This window comes from Calonectris borealis, chromosome 1, assembly GCF_964195595.1.
Source record: "Calonectris borealis chromosome 1, bCalBor7.hap1.2, whole genome shotgun sequence".
Taxonomy (NCBI): domain Eukaryota; kingdom Metazoa; phylum Chordata; class Aves; order Procellariiformes; family Procellariidae; genus Calonectris; species Calonectris borealis.
In genome coordinates, this window is record NC_134312.1 from 84,386,182 (window position 1) to 84,405,773 (window position 19,592).

General features: G+C 48.3%; 1 protein-coding gene across 1 annotated transcript in view; it reads left to right on the forward strand.

The window, feature by feature from the left end:
* The window catches only part of LOC142088200 (alpha-2-macroglobulin-like), a 39,953-nt gene extending 21,610 nt beyond the window's left edge, over positions 1-18,343 (forward strand). Inside the window, exons 18-36 of the mRNA XM_075163292.1 lie at positions 1,069-1,195; positions 1,486-1,714; positions 2,818-2,944; positions 3,551-3,672; positions 6,277-6,328; positions 6,970-7,053; positions 7,182-7,358; positions 8,223-8,307; positions 8,830-8,986; positions 9,275-9,349; positions 11,699-11,864; positions 12,857-13,080; positions 13,644-13,862; positions 14,172-14,299; positions 14,667-14,757; positions 15,951-16,025; positions 16,455-16,557; positions 17,363-17,404; positions 18,171-18,343. Coding sequence (XP_075019393.1) covers positions 1,069-1,195; positions 1,486-1,714; positions 2,818-2,944; positions 3,551-3,672; positions 6,277-6,328; positions 6,970-7,053; positions 7,182-7,358; positions 8,223-8,307; positions 8,830-8,986; positions 9,275-9,349; positions 11,699-11,864; positions 12,857-13,080; positions 13,644-13,862; positions 14,172-14,299; positions 14,667-14,757; positions 15,951-16,025; positions 16,455-16,557; positions 17,363-17,404; positions 18,171-18,196 — 2,309 coding nt within the window. The 3' untranslated portion in view covers positions 18,197-18,343. The remainder of the gene's footprint in view (positions 1-1,068; positions 1,196-1,485; positions 1,715-2,817; positions 2,945-3,550; positions 3,673-6,276; positions 6,329-6,969; positions 7,054-7,181; positions 7,359-8,222; positions 8,308-8,829; positions 8,987-9,274; positions 9,350-11,698; positions 11,865-12,856; positions 13,081-13,643; positions 13,863-14,171; positions 14,300-14,666; positions 14,758-15,950; positions 16,026-16,454; positions 16,558-17,362; positions 17,405-18,170) is intronic.
* The last annotated feature ends 1,249 nt before the right edge of the window (positions 18,344-19,592 follow it).

A 19,592-nucleotide genomic window follows, 5' to 3' on the forward strand; every position in this document is an offset into this window, starting at 1 on the left:
GAAACCTAAAAAAGGAGTCTTTACTCCTAGGTAGTCACATTCTAGCAATAACGAGAGGAACAACTAGGGCAAAAATGGGCCAAGATAAATGAGAAGGTGATACAATTCTGTGGGTAGATATTTTACCACTGGGGGCTGAGAAATTTGATTCTGTTCCCAGCTTTCCCATGCACATGCCTATAAGAGGCTGGGTAGGTCATGTCCCTTCTCTGCAGCTTCAGTGACTGTGAAGATAGAATAATGATATTACTTTTTTTTATTCTGAATAGTTCTGAGATTAGAAAGGCTATATAAAACACTCTCACCTATATTACTTCCAGTCACTGACTTTTCTGGTGCTGTATCCCAGCATGATAGCTTTTGGTCTGGTGATAGCTTCTAGCCTTCTATTCATAACAGATCTGATCTTTGGTTTTGAAATGAAGGATTTTTCCTCAGAGCATGGCCTGAGATAACTGGCTGCTCTGAGAAGATGTAAAGTCTTCTAAGGCTGATGGAAAGCTTTTCATAAGGCACAGTACTATGCAACACTCTTAGAAAGCATCTCCCTGTTCTGGAACCGTTTATTTGCTAATGGCCAGAGATGTAAAGACACACATTCATCTCAAAAGAATTTTAGATGGAGGAGCGGAGGGCTAAGTGTGGCTTCTGTTTCTGGCCATGTATAAACACAATCAATTCTTCAACGAAATTTAATAAACTACGTGCAACCGTAATATCTGGAGGCAGCAAGTTCCACATTTGACTCTGTAGTGCAATAGAAATGTACGCTCAATAACATCAGCATACATGGCTCTTTTGGCACTGCTGGGTTTGCTGGCAGTGGGGGAAGAATGCTCAACCCCATCCAATCTCTGTAAGAAGAGCAGCAACATTAGGAAAAATGAGATATTGAGATGACAACAGAGAAATACATTTGTTTTCAGTGGCCAGGGTTTCAAAGTTGTTCTTTCAATTTTAAAATTTTAGCTAAGAATAACCACTACCTGGAAGGAAAGTATGCTCATGATTTAGAATGGAGTTTGACACATCTTTTCCTTTCTTCCTGTCCTTGAACAAATTTGCTAGTTGCTGCATTGAATCTGCTTGAAGATTCGGACTATGAAATAACGGAACATATGGTTGCTGGCAATCCTGTGGAGACCATCCGGAAGTACTTCCCTGAGACATGGATCTGGGACATAGTTACAGTGAAGTAAGTGTTTATGGAAATGTAGGGTGTGGTCACTGAGGCAAAACCTCGGAAGATATTTAAGCCTCAATGGAAGTATCAGTATTTCAGTGAGAGGGGTATTTCTAGTAGGACAGAGGGATTTTTCAAGGTCACTAAGTATAGGATGCTTTGGGAGGGCATGCAAAAGCCAGTGGCCGTATCCCAACTGGTCAGGAGTTTGCTGTCAGCAGGTGGTGTTTTCTCAGTAGGCTGAGAAAAACATAGATGATCACCAGAATATAACTGAAATCTTGTTCTCCGTCCCTCGCCAGCTCCGAGGGAAATGCTGAACTGGATGTGACCATCCCTGACACCATCACTGAATGGAAAGCCAATGCGTTCTGCACTTCAGCAGACACGGGCTTTGGCCTGTCCCCGACAGTGTCCCTCAGAGCCTTCCAGCCCTTCTTTGTAGAGCTCACCTTGCCCTACTCTGTGGTGCGTGGTGAGGCCTTCACGCTGAAAGCCACCGTTTTGAACTACCTGACCGCCTGCATCAGGGTAAGAGACATTCACAACTTTGCTCAGTCTGACAGCTTAGGGAAGGCTACAATGGGCCACTTACATCATGGTTTCCCAAGCCAGATGACTGATCTCTGACTATAATTTCATATAGGTGTACTTATGCAGGAATTCTTGGTGTATTTAATGAAGGGGGAATATGTTTTTCCAAGCTTTGAAAGCTGCGTTTGATTCAGAACCCAAAGCTGTGCTGCTGAGGCCCCCAACCTTGTCATCAAAGATTTGTCATTGTCCTATAGAAATGTGAAACTTGGGTTATCCACAGACCACAGCATCATTGCATACCCACATGGAAACTCCAGGTTCACCAGGGTGGATACCTGTGTTCAGCCTTTAGTCTCATCTCATATAAACATCTCACAAAGTATCACGCCGCATTTGCTGGAATATGCAGACTTCCTGTGATTTATTGCATCTGCCCCTAAGACACTGAGCAGAGCTATATAGCTTCACTATTCTTATCTGCATTCTTTCACCAACAAAAAACATGAGAGAATTTGAGAGGTGATTTGAACAAAATCTCAATCACCTTTGCTCAGTTTTTTATAAATACAGATTTTTATTCTAAAAAGAATGAAGCTGAAACAAGGAGGGACACTGATCCAGCCATTCCAATGCACTCTCATGTATTTCCCTGTCTTTCCTGTTTTGTTTGCTATTTTCAGGTTCCTTATTCTACTCTCCCTTGTTCCCTTACTAGCTTTCCCACTGCTAGGGTTTTACCTCTTCACCTAATTAATCATGAGGGGGGTCTTTAATTCATGGCTAAGTTTGTAGTCATTGCTTTGCATTTACTCACACAACTGGTCCATGCTCTCCATTTTCCCAGAATTTATTTCCTTTCCAAAGATATACTTTCTGTTCTCTACACTTACCTCCGCAATCTCTTACAGTTGTACACATCTCACTCTTTTCCCACTTTTTCACCCAGTTCTTGCTCTGCAATATCCATAAGGTTCTCAGTCCCACGGTATAACTAGCTCCACTACCCATTTCCATGTATACTGCACTGTCTCCAGTAACCCCAGCTTCTCTGCAATTCCAACCTTCATGACAATGACACCTCTCTGTACAACCGGCAGGTCAGCGTGTCTCTGGCTGCATCTACTAATTTCCTGGCTACACCAGTAGAGAAGCAAGAAGAATCCTATTGCATCTGCATGAATGAAAGGAAAACTGTGGCTTGGGCAGTAACACCAAGGTCTCTAGGTAAGAGGCCAGACAACAAGAAAATACTGGGATAAGATATCTGTGGATGACATCAGATCTTTGGTGTGAGGAGCTAGGTGACTCCAAACCTGTCTGGAAGGATCTTGTCTATGCCAGAAGTGAGAGGTCCAACCCTGAGGTTGAGACACTACACTGGGATGCAGTTTCCTGGTCCAAAACAAACTGTTTAGGTATTATGTGCCATTGTTTTCTTAATATTTGAATAGAAATCACAAATTCCCTTAATGCATGCAAAGCACTCGGACATTCCTGTTGTGGAGCTGAGAATGTCTTAGCTTAATGTGGCTGGGTCTGAAATATTTTAATCAAAGCTTGCTTCCGCTGAAGCCTCTCAGAACAAGACTGATTTACAAGACCTGCCCCTCCGCTACTCTTCTTGGTGATGGACTAACACCTGCTCAGGTGGCTATCACAAAGGAGGTGGCCTGGAAGGCTACAGCTGGATCAAGATAAAACACTGTCTCGAGTTTAGTTCTCCTCTTGGAAAAGCTTCTCTGTAACGCACCAGAGAGTGCCCAGCACAAACACAAGCCCACATTTCCCTGGCACTGCCCGGCAGGGCTGGCTGACCCCTGTTTCCTCCAGGGCAGGTGGAGTTCTCGGTGAGCACTGAGGCCCTGCAGAACCAGCAGCCCTGCGGGAACGCCATCGTGGAGACCCCTGAGAAAGGGCGGAAGGACACGGTCATCAGACAGCTGCTGGTGGAGGTATGTGGGCTGCTGAGTTTGGTGGCACAGAAAAGTAATAATAATTTCATGCTCCAGAGCAACAGTTGCTGTATGATGAAGGTTTTCTGTTTTAGCCATGATAGCAGCAACAATGGCTTGTGTGACTCTTATTCTGCACGCTTTTATAAAATAAGCATTGATAAATCTCACACAGGCCAACAGAGCCCATAACTCATAATGTTGCCATCTCATAGTAAAAGCAGGGTATTACATTACATAGTGGGACAGAAATAATAAGGCAGGTAATAATGACAGGTTTGTCCCAGACACATCATCTGGGAGATAAATGAGAACTCCTTGGTTTTACCTGTCATAAATCATAGGGATAAGTTGTAAATGGAAGACTTACCAGAAACCTTATGCGTCTCCTCCAGCACATGGCCAGTACTCTGGAATATAGAACAGTCACCACAATCTACAAATATTTCCAAACAAAACTACCATCATTGTTTTGAATTGTTTTAATTACACTTTCAAGAATGTTCAAAACAGTAAGAGCTAACTTTTTATTTTTGCATTAATCTTGTACATTTTTTTTCTTAAGCAGTGTTTTGCAATGATAAAATCACAGCTTTTCCCATGATAAATAGCCAGTCATAAAATTAATCCACAGTATAATATTCCCTGTGATATTAATAGCAAACAAAGAGTACTAGCTTGTTGTATAGTGAAATCTATATAATATTACATGTCATAATATTGTCAATCCTATGCACGACAGGAAGGAATAATTGTATTTAACAAGATTAAGTCAGGTGTAATATATGACATTGCAACTCCTCCTTACATTGCAGACATTCCAATTTTCAATAAGGCAGAGCTAAGATTCATGTAATATGTAACTTCAGAATATGTTTGGCTAACCTGAATGTAATGATGGAACATCAGTCCTACCTGTTAGACTTCTGGGTTTTTTTTAAATTATTATTTCACTTATTTACAAACGAATTTGATTGTATAGTGCATTTCATGTATCAGGGCACAAATAACTGTTTAACATTTCAGAAAAACTTCCTAATTTCATATATGCCTTCAGGAAAAAGAGTGTTTATTTTGTCCTTTGAAGATACCAGAAGATCAGAACTGTAAAGTCTTTTCTCCCAGATGGTGGGGGAGAGAAAATAACTGAATGAGCATTAAAATTACTTCTGTCAGGGTGTCTGAGAGATTACTGGTCTTATCCTGTTATTGTAATGAGGTAATTAATCTACAGCAAGCCCTGTCTGGATAGAATCAGAGATTAGCATCCAAGGCTGAACAATTAATTAGCAAGGGTGGATACAGTGTAACTTGCTAGGGGTGGAGCTGCATTGTCCCAAACACATGGATGTTAATACCCCTGCAGCAGGCAGCGCATCCCGGGGAGAGAGAAGAAAGTGTGCCAGAGCCCCTGGGGCGTCCTCTTGTCCCTCGGGAAACCAAGCCTTGCTGAGAGCTAGTTGGGAAACAGGATGTTTTTTCCCCCAGGAATTTCTCAGCTGGAAAGGAAAATCTTTCAAATAGTTACAGTTTGTATGTTTTAATTTCCTGTTGAAATGTTCAAAATCAAACAAAACAATGGATTTCTCATTTAGTTGCATTTCAGAATGACATACTGAAACAAACAAGAAGGTGCCTTTACAAACAGAAGCATTTAGCTCTGTCATAGTTTATCCTAAAAGCTTTTTCTTTTTTCTTTTTTTTGACCCTACTCTTTTAATCTTTCTCTGTCTTTTCATACTGAAGAATGAGAGACAATGTATTTCAACTGTGTGAGACAGTAATACCATTGTTTACATGCTGGAAAAAATTTTCAGCTGGCAAAAGTTGGGAACCAGTAAAGAAGCAATGGGAACTCTCCTATTTGGAGGTTAAAAATATTGATGCGAGGTTCTCACTGAAATAAACTCTGACAAAATACATTTTCTAGTAAATATTTGATTCCTGAGTTGTATGCAGAATGTTTTCGACCAGCCCAACAGAAAACAGGGCTTTTTTCCTGACTTCAAAAATTAGGCTAGAAGTTTCTGAAACAGAGGGATACAATCACCAGTCGACTGTGGCATGTATTTAAATTTTGGGTGTTGTAACATGTCACTTGCGGGTGCATTGGAGTGCTTGAGTTGCCACCTGTCAAAGCTTTTGCACACGTATCCCACCGGTGTCCCAGACACTCAGCCGTCATCACAGTCTGAAGAGTTCTGCTAGACTGGGCCAAGGTGGCACCTTGGAAGACCGAGCCCTGTGGCTCTGTTAGCACTGTCAGTAACATCATCTTGCATGTTATCTGCGTCATAACCTCTGAAGCTCCAGGGCCTCTCTCACTAATAAGAAAGGAAAGAACATGTATTAAATTTCATGTTTGCAATTAGCCAGTATGTTATAGTCCTCAATTATCCTCAGTTTCGCACAGGGAGGAAAAAACTTTGTAAGCAATTTCTAAAGACTTTTCAGTATAATGGAGTTATTACCACAGGAGAATTTATAAGTACTTAATTTTTCTTAGAGTCCCTTTTAGTCTCCCTCTTGATATTTCTTCCTTTTCTTTTTTCTTGTTGTTGTTGTTTCTCATTTTTTGCTTTTTTTCTTGCTTTTTTCCCCAAGCCGGAAGGGACTGAGGTGGAAACTACCTACAACTCCGTGCTCTGTGCATCTGGTAAGAGCCTTTTGCTTTCTAAGACTTTCTTTGCCGAGGTAGCGACTAAAGACAAAGGGAGAAGACAAGGTTTGTGAATGTGCCACTATGAGAAGAAAGGTGTAGGGATCCGATATAATTGAACAAGCTAGATGTATGGCCAACTAGTATTGAAACAAATTCTTCCTGAAGGAGAAAAGCGGAAGCTGTAATAGTCCCTGCAATTACAAGGGCAGAAGCATATCTCTTAGGAACTGAGGCTGGCCATATCCATGGGAGGGGAGAGAATATCTGGGATTTAATAGGGTTATCTCTAACGTCTTTCGTGCAATGGGTGTAAAACCACAAACCGGACTCTACAGTAAGCCAGGTCTGCCCACCAAAGCAGAATAGGCCAGAAAAATAGGCTGGAAAGTGTATTTGTCAGTCAAGGCCAGCTGATAGGGTCATGTAGAACTCTGTGACAGTCTGTGTGTGAGGGTATTGCAGGCCCAACACAAAATTTGCAGGATGGGAAGCTTCCCCAACAAAATTGCAGGTGAATGGATTTGTTGAAGGCAGGAAACCCCTGTGCAGGCGATGGTGTCTCACCCTCCTAGCTGCTACCCATGCATGTAGATATATCCAGAATTGTAACCAAATTGATCTGGTTTTTATCCCAGAAAAGTCAATGTCAGAGCCAGTCTCCCTAGTTCTCCCAAAGACTGTGGTGGATGGCTCAGCCAGAGCATATTTCTCAGTGCTAGGTAAGTGAAGCATTCTTAAAGTGTCACATGCTATTTTGGAACACTGCCATGTTTTTTCAGGCTGTGCTCAGTCTACTGGTAAGCCCTGAGCTGTGCTAATTTACCCTGGAAATTGTCCCGTTCCCCAGGAGACATCATGGGCACTGCCATGCAGAACCTGCACCAGCTCCTCCAGATGCCGTTCGGCTGTGGGGAGCAGAACATGGTCCTTTTTGCACCCAACATCTACGTCCTGGACTATCTGAACAAGACAGGGCAGCTGAGTGAGGAGGTCAAATCCAAGGCCATCGGATACTTAGTGAGCGGTGAGCTGGGACACAGCTTTTGCTTCTCTGTTCATTCCTTCCCTTCGCAACTGGATAAGGACACTATTGACCACTGGCATGTATGATCTGGGGGAGGTTGTCCTGGTGTATTAAGGGAACATGTGGTAGATCAGGTGTATATAATACAATATCTATAAGAGAGAGAATCCTGCACTCAGGTGGAGGTGCAGGGTGAGAGAGGACAGCATCCAAACAGGAACATAGAAAAAGTCCAGGACTGGCAATAACTCAGAGTTCTCTCCATAAGAAAAAAGATATATGAAATACATAAATCAGGCTGCAGCCATTAATCGTGGCAGCTGCTTCTGTAGATCTTGGATCCTCCTTAGGATTAAGATTTAGAAAGTGTCACTCACCTTCGACTAGGCCAGAATTTTAAGACACTAGCTAGGACATTTTGGCAGACATAACACCAGTACATATGGACATGGTAGGTATCTGCTGACTAACAAGGGACTGTTTTTACTCAGTTATTTTGCAGAAAAATTGCACTTCCTTCAATGAAAATTATCCTGTTTTCTGCATCCTTATCCTGTGTGGGGCTCACCTTTGTATTCAGTTTTCCTCTGGGAACCGTTTTCCCATTTCTCTCAAGTCTAGGGCAGAGCGCGGCAATGACTGCAGATATCCAGTTTCCAGGTGTTTTAGGAGAGAGGAAGAGCACAAGGATGGAAGTACTCTCAGCTGTGGGTTTGCCTGAACTTCCATTGTAACACTAAGCAGTGTAGCTCACACTTGTGCTGTAAAAGGGGGACACTGTGTCCCATGTCTGCTACATTTCCTTTGCATGGTTCCTTGAAGAGTACTGGGACAACTAAAATATTCTTCCACTCTCTATTTCAGGGTATCAAAGGCAATTGAACTACAAACACTGGGATGGTTCTTATAGCACCTTTGGGCCCCGTTATGGGCAAGTTGGGAACACCTGGTAAGACTTCAGTACCACTGGCTTTTCATTTCTGCTTTTCATGCCCTCCCTTGCCGCAGTGTTCTCTTGCACTTGGTCATTGTGGAGGTTGAATGAGGTGGAGATGAAATTATAATCATGGCATCATAGGATAATCATATGGGATAATGGAGCAAGGAAGGATGCTAAGGAGGTGTGTTTTAGGTTTGCAATGCTACACTGATAGCTACTTACCTCCCCTGACACCCTTCTTCAGCTCAAGTGAGGGTGACCTGCAGCATGCCCTAGCTAGTTCTTGTTAGCAGAAGACGCCGTTGCCTACCTGCCTGCAGCCCTCAGGGCTACGAATGGCAGGCTCCCTTTACCATTGGTCCCTATCTCACCGAGTCACTAAGCTAGCTCACAGTTTCCGACCAGCCCCTGTGATCAAGTCCTGTAGCCTCTGCTGCTTTTCTCCAGAAGAGTGATGCCCACAGGGGCCCTATGACCTGTGATGGATGCAGGGCCTGCTCAGGATGTCTCAGTTCCCTCTGTCACTTTCAGGCTCACAGCCTTTGTCCTCAAGTCCTTTGCCCAGGCCCGGCCTCACATCTTCATAGATGAGAAGCACATCCAGGATGCTTTTATCTGGCTCACTCAAAAGCAGAAGGACAACGGCTGTTTCCGCAGTTCTGGGACACTCCTGAACAATGCCATGAAGGTAACGTGTCTGTCTGGTTGGCTCCACATGGGCTTTGTCAGGCTGGAACTTGACCATAAATCACTCTGGGACCAACAGAGCTATTTCAGCCCTTGGGGGTTGGGGAGGAGGGGCAGTTAAATATGTGAGCTATCACGGAAGCAGGAAGAAGCCAACAGCAGCTTCTGAAGGACTTACCATGAGAAGGAGGCTAGGAAGAATTTGTCCCTGCAGGATGTAGATATGTAGCACAGGGAGAAGCCAGTGGTGCTGTGTGGGATCACCATCTGCTTTTGTGGTTCCCTGCAGGGTGGAGTGAACGACGAGATCACGCTGACGGCCTACATCATTATTGCATTGCTGGAGATTCCTCTGCCTGTAACCGTATGTGTCTGCACCCCAACCCGAGCCACAGATGGTACTAACCTGCCCTACTAGTGGCCCCCCAGATTATCAGGTCCCTTTACCTTTTGAAAGAAGAAATCCTGTCTGAATATTCCTTCCATTCAAGCCCAGACTGGAAAAACATTTTTCCTCCACTTTCCTCCCCTGTCCAATCCTGTCTCCCATATACACATTTCACTTAATCTTCTTCTGAGTTCTTTTGTGGAGAATCAAGCTTTTGCTCCTCTAAAAGAGTACAGCTTGGATTACCAGTGAGTTAAATAATATTTAAATCTCTGAAATGAGCCACATAGTTTTCTACACCCACAAAAATCTCCTTTTGTTTGTTGGAATAGCACTTTCCTGTTGAACCACTTGTATGGGCCTATTGTGTTGACACAACAGCACAGGTCTGTAAAAAAAGGTGGCACACTCGGGGATTCATTGTCATTTTCTCTGCCTCTTCTAGGTTGTTTTATGGGAAATCCCCATCCTTAATGCTTGGGGAATAAGATATACCTATAGGTAATAAGGTATATCTGTAAGGAATACCATAAACGATAGCCTGTGAAAAGCCTGAGACCTATTTAAAAGCGATGTGGGTTTGGTCATTCTGATCCCTGAGTCTGTGATCCCCTCACTGTGAGATAAGCCTCTGGTGCAGGTCAAATTGGGGTGTGAATTGCAGCAGAAGGACAGCTGAGCCAGGATGGTTGTGGGGCTACTGTAATCCCTCTGCTCCAAATGTAGTAGGGACTACTTTGTGTTGAAAGTTTTTTCCTGTATAGTGAGAACCAGCAGAAGGAATTATTTTGTCAGTAGGGTGACATGGATGACATTAACTTCACCAGAAGAGTATTCTTTCTTTGGTATGTGTTTGTGTTTAGACGGCAAGTTCTCATGCAGAACTGTATTGGATAACAAGGATGTTTTTCATCTCCCTGTCTGAGCCTAAAAGTGCCACTGAACGTGATGGGGTTTGTCAGAATCTGACTGGGATATGGGTGCATTTCAACTTAAACTGCATGAACTCCTGAGCATAGCACAGCCCTTAGGTATTTAACGCTATTGGCAAGCATACAGAGTATTTCTGTAAATAAAATAAGCCATATTAGATCTCTCATAAAAAACTCATTAGTACTGTCCTCAGCATGTGCATCTACTGTCACATCCTGTCATTAGACGGAACTCCTCCCCAACACTTACCTTACAAACAGTAGTAAGCATAGGAAACCTTAGGTGAGGCATAGACCCAACCAATTTTATTTTTGTTCTTTGCTTCTCAGAAGTAGCTGAATTGCTTCTCCAACAGTGACCACAAAAGATTTCATCTTCCAGTACACGCCCAGTGAAGGCAAAGTCAAAGCCACTGAAAAATAAGTTTTTCCTTCTAGACCATTGATTAAGCTATAAATGTGCTGTTAGGCTTCAGATCATGGCATGTCCCCCTGCAGTGTTATTGCTTCAATTTTATACCAGTTTTTCCATTAGAAATGAGGAATAGTCATGTGTCTTGCTGAAGGGTCATGGGGCCACAGTGTCTGTCACTATGTAAAGTAGCTACATTTTGCTTTGCTGTAGCGATTGTGTTGTTAAAACATACTGGAGATTCTGGCTTCAAAAAGACATGCATTGTTGATGTTAACACGTCACAAAAAATATTCCAGAAAATAGAAAAAAATATGTTCTTTCTTGTGCAGAGATAGAATTTACCTCCAAACTAGAAGCTACATTACCAGGTTCCAGCAAAACGTAATTTTTTCAGAAGGCCCTAGAGAAGGGGAACTAAACAATAAAAAAGAAAGCATAGAGCAGAGGGTGAAAGCACAGAACAGTCTCAGGGTGATAGCTAGAGGAGGAAAGCAAGTATTCGTCTACGGAGAGGAAGTATATCAGAGAACTCCCCTTGCCCTGAGACACAATCAGGCCAGTAATTCTTCTCAAGGCAGAAGGGTTGGAGCCCTGCTTCACAGTCTTTAAATCAAACTGGGGAAAAACATTACAATAAGATGTTTTAAAGAAAAACAGATACAAGATAAGGAATAGCCTTTGGCTGCCCATTCGTTCCAGGGGGTATTGGACCTGGAGGGGAAGGGATACACAATGGTACAATCTTTGTCAGACAGGGGAGTGGGGATGTCAAGGGTCCACAGGTACCACCTGATTCCTGTTGTTTTAAGATGGACCTCAGTGTGAGCTCTGGCTGCTCCAGCTCAGTCTCTCTCTCCTCCCAGCACATTGTACCCTACTTGTTCGTAAACATCATTCTGGCAGACCCCTCCTCAAAGTTCAGTACGGCAAAAACCTCATTTCTCACCAGCCTTCTAATCACTGGTTATCTCTCCCCAGCACTCAGTGGTGCGTAACGCTCTATTCTGCCTGGAAACAGCAGCAGATGAGAAAGAAAACCACGTGTACGCCAAGGCACTGATGGCGTACGCCTTCGCCCTGGCAGGGAAGGAGGAGAAGCGGAAGGCATTGCTTGGCTCACTTGAAAAGGAAGCCGTGAAAAAGGGTGAGTGCCCCTGGTGGGACATCTCTTTCTTCCAACCCACTGGCCTTACGTCTTCCCTTGATAAAACGGCTTTTGTTGGTGGGGCAACGGCTGCAGGAAATGGCTTCTGTGGGTGGGGAAAGGTGGAGGGAGAGGAAAAACTTGTGCAAAGGCGTTGCGTTTTTGAGAACTCCCTCTCGGTGCCCAGTCCTACTTCTCTGCTCCGAGGGAGTTCATCAGGAAGCACCAGGCACCATCCCCCTCGGTGCTGAACTCAAGGGTAGGGCTGCTAGCGTCTCTCCTCAGCCCGCTCCTCTTGCCGCACCGGGCACTGCTTAGCAAAGGCTTAGCAATGTTTATGGCCACCCCGTCCTTCCAGTGCACATGCTCAACATAGAACAAAGTTGACCTCGCACAGCACAAGGGACGATAATCAGAGAAGAGCTGCATGTGCTGAGAGAGAAAATGCGCATACAGGTCATTTCAGAGGCCATAGCGTAAGTTGTGAGTCTTCCAGGAAATCGTGTAACGACTCGGAAGCATTCTGGTAAAGTCAGGCCGGACAGTGGGTTTGCCCAAGCGTTGGGTAGCAGGGTTGTGAAGGAAATATCCTCAGCACCTGTTGCCTTTTCCACCTGCAGGTGGCTACCAAACCCTGCTCACAGGGTCATTTTGCCTCACAGAGCTTGTCACTGCCCAACCGCGGCATCTCTACTCCACAAGGGAAGTAGTGCCAGACTGGTGCTCTGCTGGTGCCCAAGCCCATAAATGCCTCCACGAACCTCGAGCCTAGGACAAAGTGGTATCCAGGCCTGAGGACTGAGCCTCAGCAGTCTCAGACTAGTTGCAGCAAGCGAAGCGTTGTCTAACCCTTCCCATTTCATCCTACACGACAGGTGCATCCTGGAGGCTCTGGCCTCCCAACTGGACCGGCAGCAGATCAAGAACTGCCTTTCAGTAACTACTAATAATTGCTTGTTGTCTTGTCTCCACGCTCCCTGCCTCCTGTGAAGAGGGGTCTGTTCATTGGCAGCGGCCTGGGAAAGAGCCAGAGGCTGATCTCCCGTACTATCGCTACCGAGCTCCCTCTGCTGAAGTGGAGATGACGGCCTACGTGCTCCTTGCTCACCTCACCACGCAGCCGGCACCTTCCCAGGAGGAGCTGTCATTTGCATCTCTAATTGCAAAGTGGATCAGCGGTCAGCAGAATCCCAACGGAGGCTTCTCCTCCACCCAGGTGAGCTGCTTCCCTCCTGCCACCTCACACATCAATGTCAGAAGATGGGCAGTGTCAGAGACCCAGGTGGGAGCACGGTAAGGTTCACCAGGGCAGGGACTGTACCCCTGCAGTATATCCCTGCAGTATCTACCATGGTTGCCAAGTTCTCAAGAGGCTAGAGGCTAGTATGTCGGGTAGTGCCTCTGGGAATGACTGGTCTTTTGGTTAATGACCTGTTTTTTTTGACACAGTGGGGCAAAACGGTGGGGACACAAGGGACGTGTGTCTGTGCCATTGGAGAGGGCTCCCACTGCAATTTGTTTGGGCATATGAAGTTGCTGCTTCACCCTGGGGCTCCGCGCCAGGAAGCTCAGGGAACATGCAACTGCCGCGCAGAGGACACAGGGAGGGAATGGAGACATGCAAAAGCTGCTCTTTCCCTCTCTCCTTCATACTTAAAACTGGAGAAAGTGAAGAATGGAGGGGAGGATGCCTGCCGACAGCAAAGGGCAGGCTGTGGGAGGACAGGCTGTGGAAAGGCTGACTGTGTTCCTCTGGGTGCCGGGACCCATCTCTTTCAGGACACGGTGGTGGCTCTCCAAGCCCTGTCCCTGTACGGAGCTGTCACCTATGCCAAGAGCGGAGCAGCTGCCAAAGTGACCCTGCGGTCTGGAGGGGACTTCCAGCAAGACTTCCAAGTGGATCCCACAAACCGGCTGCTGCTCCAGCGCGTGCCCCTGCCCCAGGTGCCAGGGGAGTACAGCACGGAGGTGTCTGGCGAAGGATGCGTCTACCTGCAGGTGAGGGTGGTGGGGGCAGGTGGCATCCTAGGAGGAGAGCCCCCTGCCAGGCAGGACCCAGGGAGAGGGCAGAAGGGACAGGGGAGAGGGGAGGAGTGGGAGGGAAGGCTCTGGGAGAGGGAAGAGGAGGAGAAGAGTAGAGGTGTGTGGAGGAGAAAGAGTGGGAGGGAGGGAGGGAAGGATCCGCCATGTGGAGGAGCTGCGAGAATGGGAGGAGTGGGGAGGCAGGACGGGGAGAGGATGGTCTCTCTCTCGTGCTGAGCACGCACGCACGCACGCGTGCTCACACAGCTGCTGGCTCTCCCCTAGACAAGCCTGAGGTACAACGTGCAGCCCACGCAGGAGGATGCACCCTTCATGCTCCGTGTGTACACGATGCCAGAGACATGTGAGGACTCCAAGGCTCACAAGGTCTTTGACATAGGCATAAACGTCAGGTGAGTCTGCCGTTGGGTCTGAGCCTTCCTGAGAAGCCACGGGAGCTGGAGGAGGTCTGGCGGTCCAGGGTGAGCCAGTCTGGAAGCCCTGGAGGGGCAGTGCATCCCTGGAAAAGTGGGCAGGAAGCAGCCGGGCTGGGAGAAGAGGCTGTGGAGGAAGGACGTGTCCTGCAGTGGTGAAGCTGTGCGGGCAGCCCAGGGCTGGGCTAGTGAGAGGCTGCGTAGGTGACCAGGAGGCCCTGGCATAGCTGGAGAAGAAGGTGCTGGGCTGTCAGGATGTGGTGCAGTGCCAAGCGTTATGGAAAAGGTGGAAGCGCTCCCAGCTTTGACTGGAGGTGAACTGAATCTTTGGTGCTTGGTTCCTTAGTTACACCGGGGAGCGCAATGGCTCCAACATGGTGATTGTTGATGTGAAGATGCTGTCCGGATTCATCCCGGTGAAGTCCTCCGTGAGGAAGGTAGGATGTTGTGTGAAGCATTTCTTTGAGCATATCTGTCCTTAATCAGGGACAGCAACTTCCTTATTTAAAGGAGCATCTAATTCTTCTCCTGGTATCTTCTCCCCTGTTAGACCTGTCCCTCTTTTCCTCCAGTTCTTCCACCCCTCAGCTGTGGAGGAGGGGTGAATAAGGAATGCCAGCAGCACCACTCCCTTCCCACACCTTAAGCACTTGTGGTAGCTTGCAGTAGCTCAAATATATGCACAGTCTGGCCCTGAGACCGAGAGCTGGGAGGAGACCATCAGGTCTAATTTCAGGGACTCAGGAGCCTTGGTGTAGTCTAATCAGATCCACAAGTAACACTGACATTGTTTAAAGGCCCAAGGATGATGAGTCCCAGGAAGGCTCTGGTGAGATAAGTGAGGAGGTACATCCTTGGAACTATATAAGAGCTACCCATTAACCCCATTGTTTGAGAAAAGTCCAGCAAATTCCTCCAGAGTAGTCTGACCTATTCTCACCTGTTCTAACATAGTAAAAACCCTACCCACCAGCAGGAAAGCCCCCTACCCAACAAAGCCCCTTCCCCACTGAACACGCGCAGTAAAAAGAAAGGACGCTGTGACTTGAAGACGAGGCATTGCAAGAACCAATAGAACCAATAGAATCATAGAATCATACAGGTTGGAAAAGACCTCTAAGATCATCGTGTCCAGAAGCAAGGATGACTAAGCGTAGATGTAAAAGTACTGATAACTGTTGCTCCTGACGTATAAAATGCTTACCGTGTATTAACTGAGGTGTGCTAGCTTTATGGAGTTACCACCCAGCACCCTCTCTGCGCAGACATGGAATAAATAAATATCTCGGCTCCGTGTGTGGAATTGGCTTATTGCACACCGCGTAACGAACCCCGCTTGAGGGATAACATTGGGAGATGTACCACAGCTGTGACAATACCAGTCCCTCATTCCATTTTTGTGTCAAGGAGGTGCAAGAGCATGAGGTGGTGGGAACTGGGGGGAAGACTTACTGTGTGGGGCTTCACGCAAGAGCGTTCGCTGAGTCCCCTGGGAAGTACTCTCCCTGTGCTTTACTTCTCAGCATCCACTGCTGAGTTTCTAGGGGTGGAAGGAAGCTTAGATGAGTTGAAGGAGGGTTGACTAACTTCCCTTCAGATCAGCAACCTCTTCCATGTCTCCTCTTTCCAGCTTTCAAATACCTGGTTTCACCAGATCCAACGGACAGAAGTGAGCACCAACCATGTTCTGCTGTACATAGAGCAGGTGAGGACTACCCCAGGGCTGCTGTGGGGCACAGAGGGAGCCCCGCAGCACACTGGCAATAGCAGGCACAGAGCTGGAGAGCAATGCTAAGCACCTCCGGGCTGGTAAACACGAAACATAAACCTGCCTGCCACTGACCTTGTCTCTCTCTCATGGGAGACAGCCCTGTCCTAGCCCTCAGCAGCCTTCCCCTCCGCCCCGCGAACAGATCGGGCCCTGACCTCCCCACCAGCCGGAGCCTCCCCCAGTGTGGGGAAAGGCCCCAGGGCTTCCCCTTGCCCCTCAGCCAGGCCGGCAGCCCCCGCACCCCCCAGGGCCCGGGCACGGGTGGCAGGGGAGAGCGAGGGAGCCTGGGGGCAGCGCGGAGGCACAGGGGAGCCCGGGGCAGTGCGGGGCCGCCCCTGAGCCTCCACCGCTTCCCTTCGCCAGCTGAGCAGCGAGACCCTCAGCTTCTCCTTCACGGTGGAGCGGGACGTCCCCGTGCAGGGCCTGAAGCCGGCTCAGGTGAAGGTCTATGACTACTACGAGACAGGTGAGCGCGGGGCTGGGGTGCCCGTGGGAGCAGGGCGGGCAGTGGGACGGGAGGGGCGCGGCAGCTCGGGGACCTGCAGCTGCCCCTGGCCTGGGCCCTCTCCCGCCCCCGCGCTGCCTCAGCTCTCTGCGCGCAGAGGGGCCGGAGGGCTGGAGGCCGCCCCCCGCCCTCCTCCCTCCTGCTCCTGCCCGGGCAGGCCCCGGAGGACAACGGGGGGCAGCGGTGACGGCGTGGGGTCCCTGCACGGCGGCCCCTCACACCGGCAGCTGCTGCGCAGCCGCCCTCTTCCCGCGGAGGAGGCCATCCCCCCCGCCCTCCGGCCACGGCGCCTGCAAGGCCGGTCCTGCCTCCCCGGGGCGAGGAGCGATCCCGCGGGGCAGCGCCGCGGGCGCTGGGGAGCCCGTGTTCAGGCCCGGCCCCAGAGCGCAGCCCTGCCCGTGCTTCCAGGCGGTCGTGGCGCTGCTTGCGCCTCCGTGTCCCGGCTGCTGCGCCAGGGTGGCAGCGACAGAGCCATCCCCCCGCCCCAGCGTGCGGGCAGAAGGTGCCTGAGCAGCCCCTGGGCACGCTGGGGTGGAGACCTGCTGGAGCTGCCTGTGCGGGGCGGCTCTGCCGTGCTGCTGCGGCCTCTGGACGGGGCCGTGGCTGGGGCTCCCTCCCAGCCGACTGGGATCTCTGCGGGGAAGTCGCGATGGTGGCAGTGGCCTGCTGTGGGGCTGGGAGAGGTGTCTCTCTGGCACCCGTCCCTCTGCCAGGAGGGCTGAGGGGCTCTGACAGCCCGCTCTCCCCCTTCCCTTCTGTGTTCCAGATGAGTTTGCCACAGAGGAGTACAGCGCTCCCTGCACCACAGGTAGGGCGCGCAGGAAGAACCGAGATGTTCCAGCATGGGCTGTTGCAGGTTGTCTTGAACGAGGGTCTTTGCAGACCTGGGTTTCCTCGGGCCTGGGTGTACTCTCAGCTTTGCTCTTCACGGTGCCTGTTGCAGTCTCTAGGCATGCCTCAGTACAGAGAGGAGAAGCAATGCTGCCACCCCATGTCCTGTGTAAGATCAGATGCGGCTTTCTTTTTGGTTCACCGAGAATGGCAGTCCCAGAGTTACGGGGATTGATTCGCACAGGCGCATTTCTCTTTTCCTGTGTGTGTCACATTGTACAAATAAGATTGAAATCTCCCTTGGGACTGAACGCCACACTCAGCCTCTGCGTCTCTGCCCTTTTCAGGGCCACATTTGCCATGCTGCAGACACAGAGGGGTACTGAGGAATTGTCTCCCAAACGTCTTGGTGAAATTTTGATGTTATTCTTTGGTGGGGACATTTCAGACTCTGCCCTGGGGTATTTTTTCCCTTCCTTTGGGAAATCCAGGTGCTGAGAGAGAATGTATCTCCAGGATATCTCTGCCTCCCCTCCCCTTTCTGTAGCACGGATATCTTGAAGGTGTCCAGCCATTCCCATTCTGTTATCTGTCTACACCTGGGCGTTTTTAGGTGAAGCAGTTTCCCAGATTTTAACAGGGCTTGAACTCACATAGCCACCAGAACACAGAGAAGATGTCCAGGGCTCTGGACACCGTTTCACCGGGATACTTGTCTCACTCTGTCCTTTTCCTACCTCCAGCCAAGGCTGAACAGGGAAATGCCTGAAGAACACGTCTTGTCTTGCTGGATCAACTCGCGTGTGTCTGCCCCTAGAAGATCTTCTCTTTGAGGGGGCCTATTGAAAAGTTAGAGGAGGACACCTCAACACCGAAAAGGAAGTAACACTGTAAATAAATTAAGTCTTGATTCTCATCAGATGCCTCTGGCCTTATTTTTTGTTACTGCGTCTTGTCTCTCCTCCCATCCATATCTCAGACTGTGTAACGGCCCTAGATTTAAATCCAGAGCCATCCACGGCAAGACGGTGTTTGGCGACTCCTCAGGAATACCAGGAGGCAGACAGCTTTTGGCAGTGGGGAGGTTCGCCTCCATACTTGCCGGTTCTCCAGGAGGAGAGGAAATCCTACATGATCCATTATACACTGGAAGCTTGGCTCCCTGCCTCTGAAAGGGGGTGTCTTCTGCAAGATAAACCTGTGATCACATACCGCCTTTGATCCACTGTGAAATCACCGCTATGAGGTGGAAGGACAGTGTGAACCTCTCCAGTCTGATCTTTCGCAGAAGGCCAGATAGAGGTGAAGGGAAAGCCTGTGGACTTTCCCATTTTGGCAGTGAAGACGTTGTCTGCTTGTTTCTAAACAGTTGAAGTGAAATCAGAGAGGGACTGGGAGCTTAACAGGGTCATTAGTCAGAATTTAAACCAAGAACCACCTTACGAGCCAAACCCCTTGCGTTTTTCATGAGAACTTTATCCCCTTCCTCTCAGTGGAGGCCTGTAGATCTATTTTGGGTTTTTTTGAGTAATTTTAATAGAGGGTTTTTTTCTCCCTCACAACTAGGCTTCCAGCGCTTCAGCAGAATTCACAGGGGAGGCCCTGGATTCCCAGCTGGTAGCTGGGGTTAAACTTTTTGCATGTCAGTTTTCCACATGATCACATTCTTTCTAGTCTGGAGCTCCCCAGGGATGCAGAGGCAATCAGCCTCAGTTCAGTAGGTCATATGGCACTCTGTGTATTTCATTCACACGGTTCTGTGTGCAGAGGTGCCTTTGACCCTACCAACATAGGCTTAAGCAAACACACCTATAGGAGTCCCTCACGCAGCTTCTTTCATGTACACAGACCTAGGCTGTCAAAAACGTGAGTCACCGATGCAGCAGAGAACTTGTACTTGTTTCAGTGGTGCTGAAACATCATTTGTGTTGTCATCGTCCACGTGGGTGTCTCAAGACCCTCTTCCCCCTTCATGAGCCAGAATTCCTCACTGTGTGAGGAAAGCAGTTTGCTCTGGCCCCTTTCATGGCTGTGCCCCTGCTATGGGGCCATGAGAGACTGACTGTCCTGGAGAGACACAGTCCCAGCTGAGACCGTTAGCTAAGGGCAAGCAGGTTCAGAAGTGCCAGGTCTGCAAACTTGTGCACACAGACACAGGTCTGCAA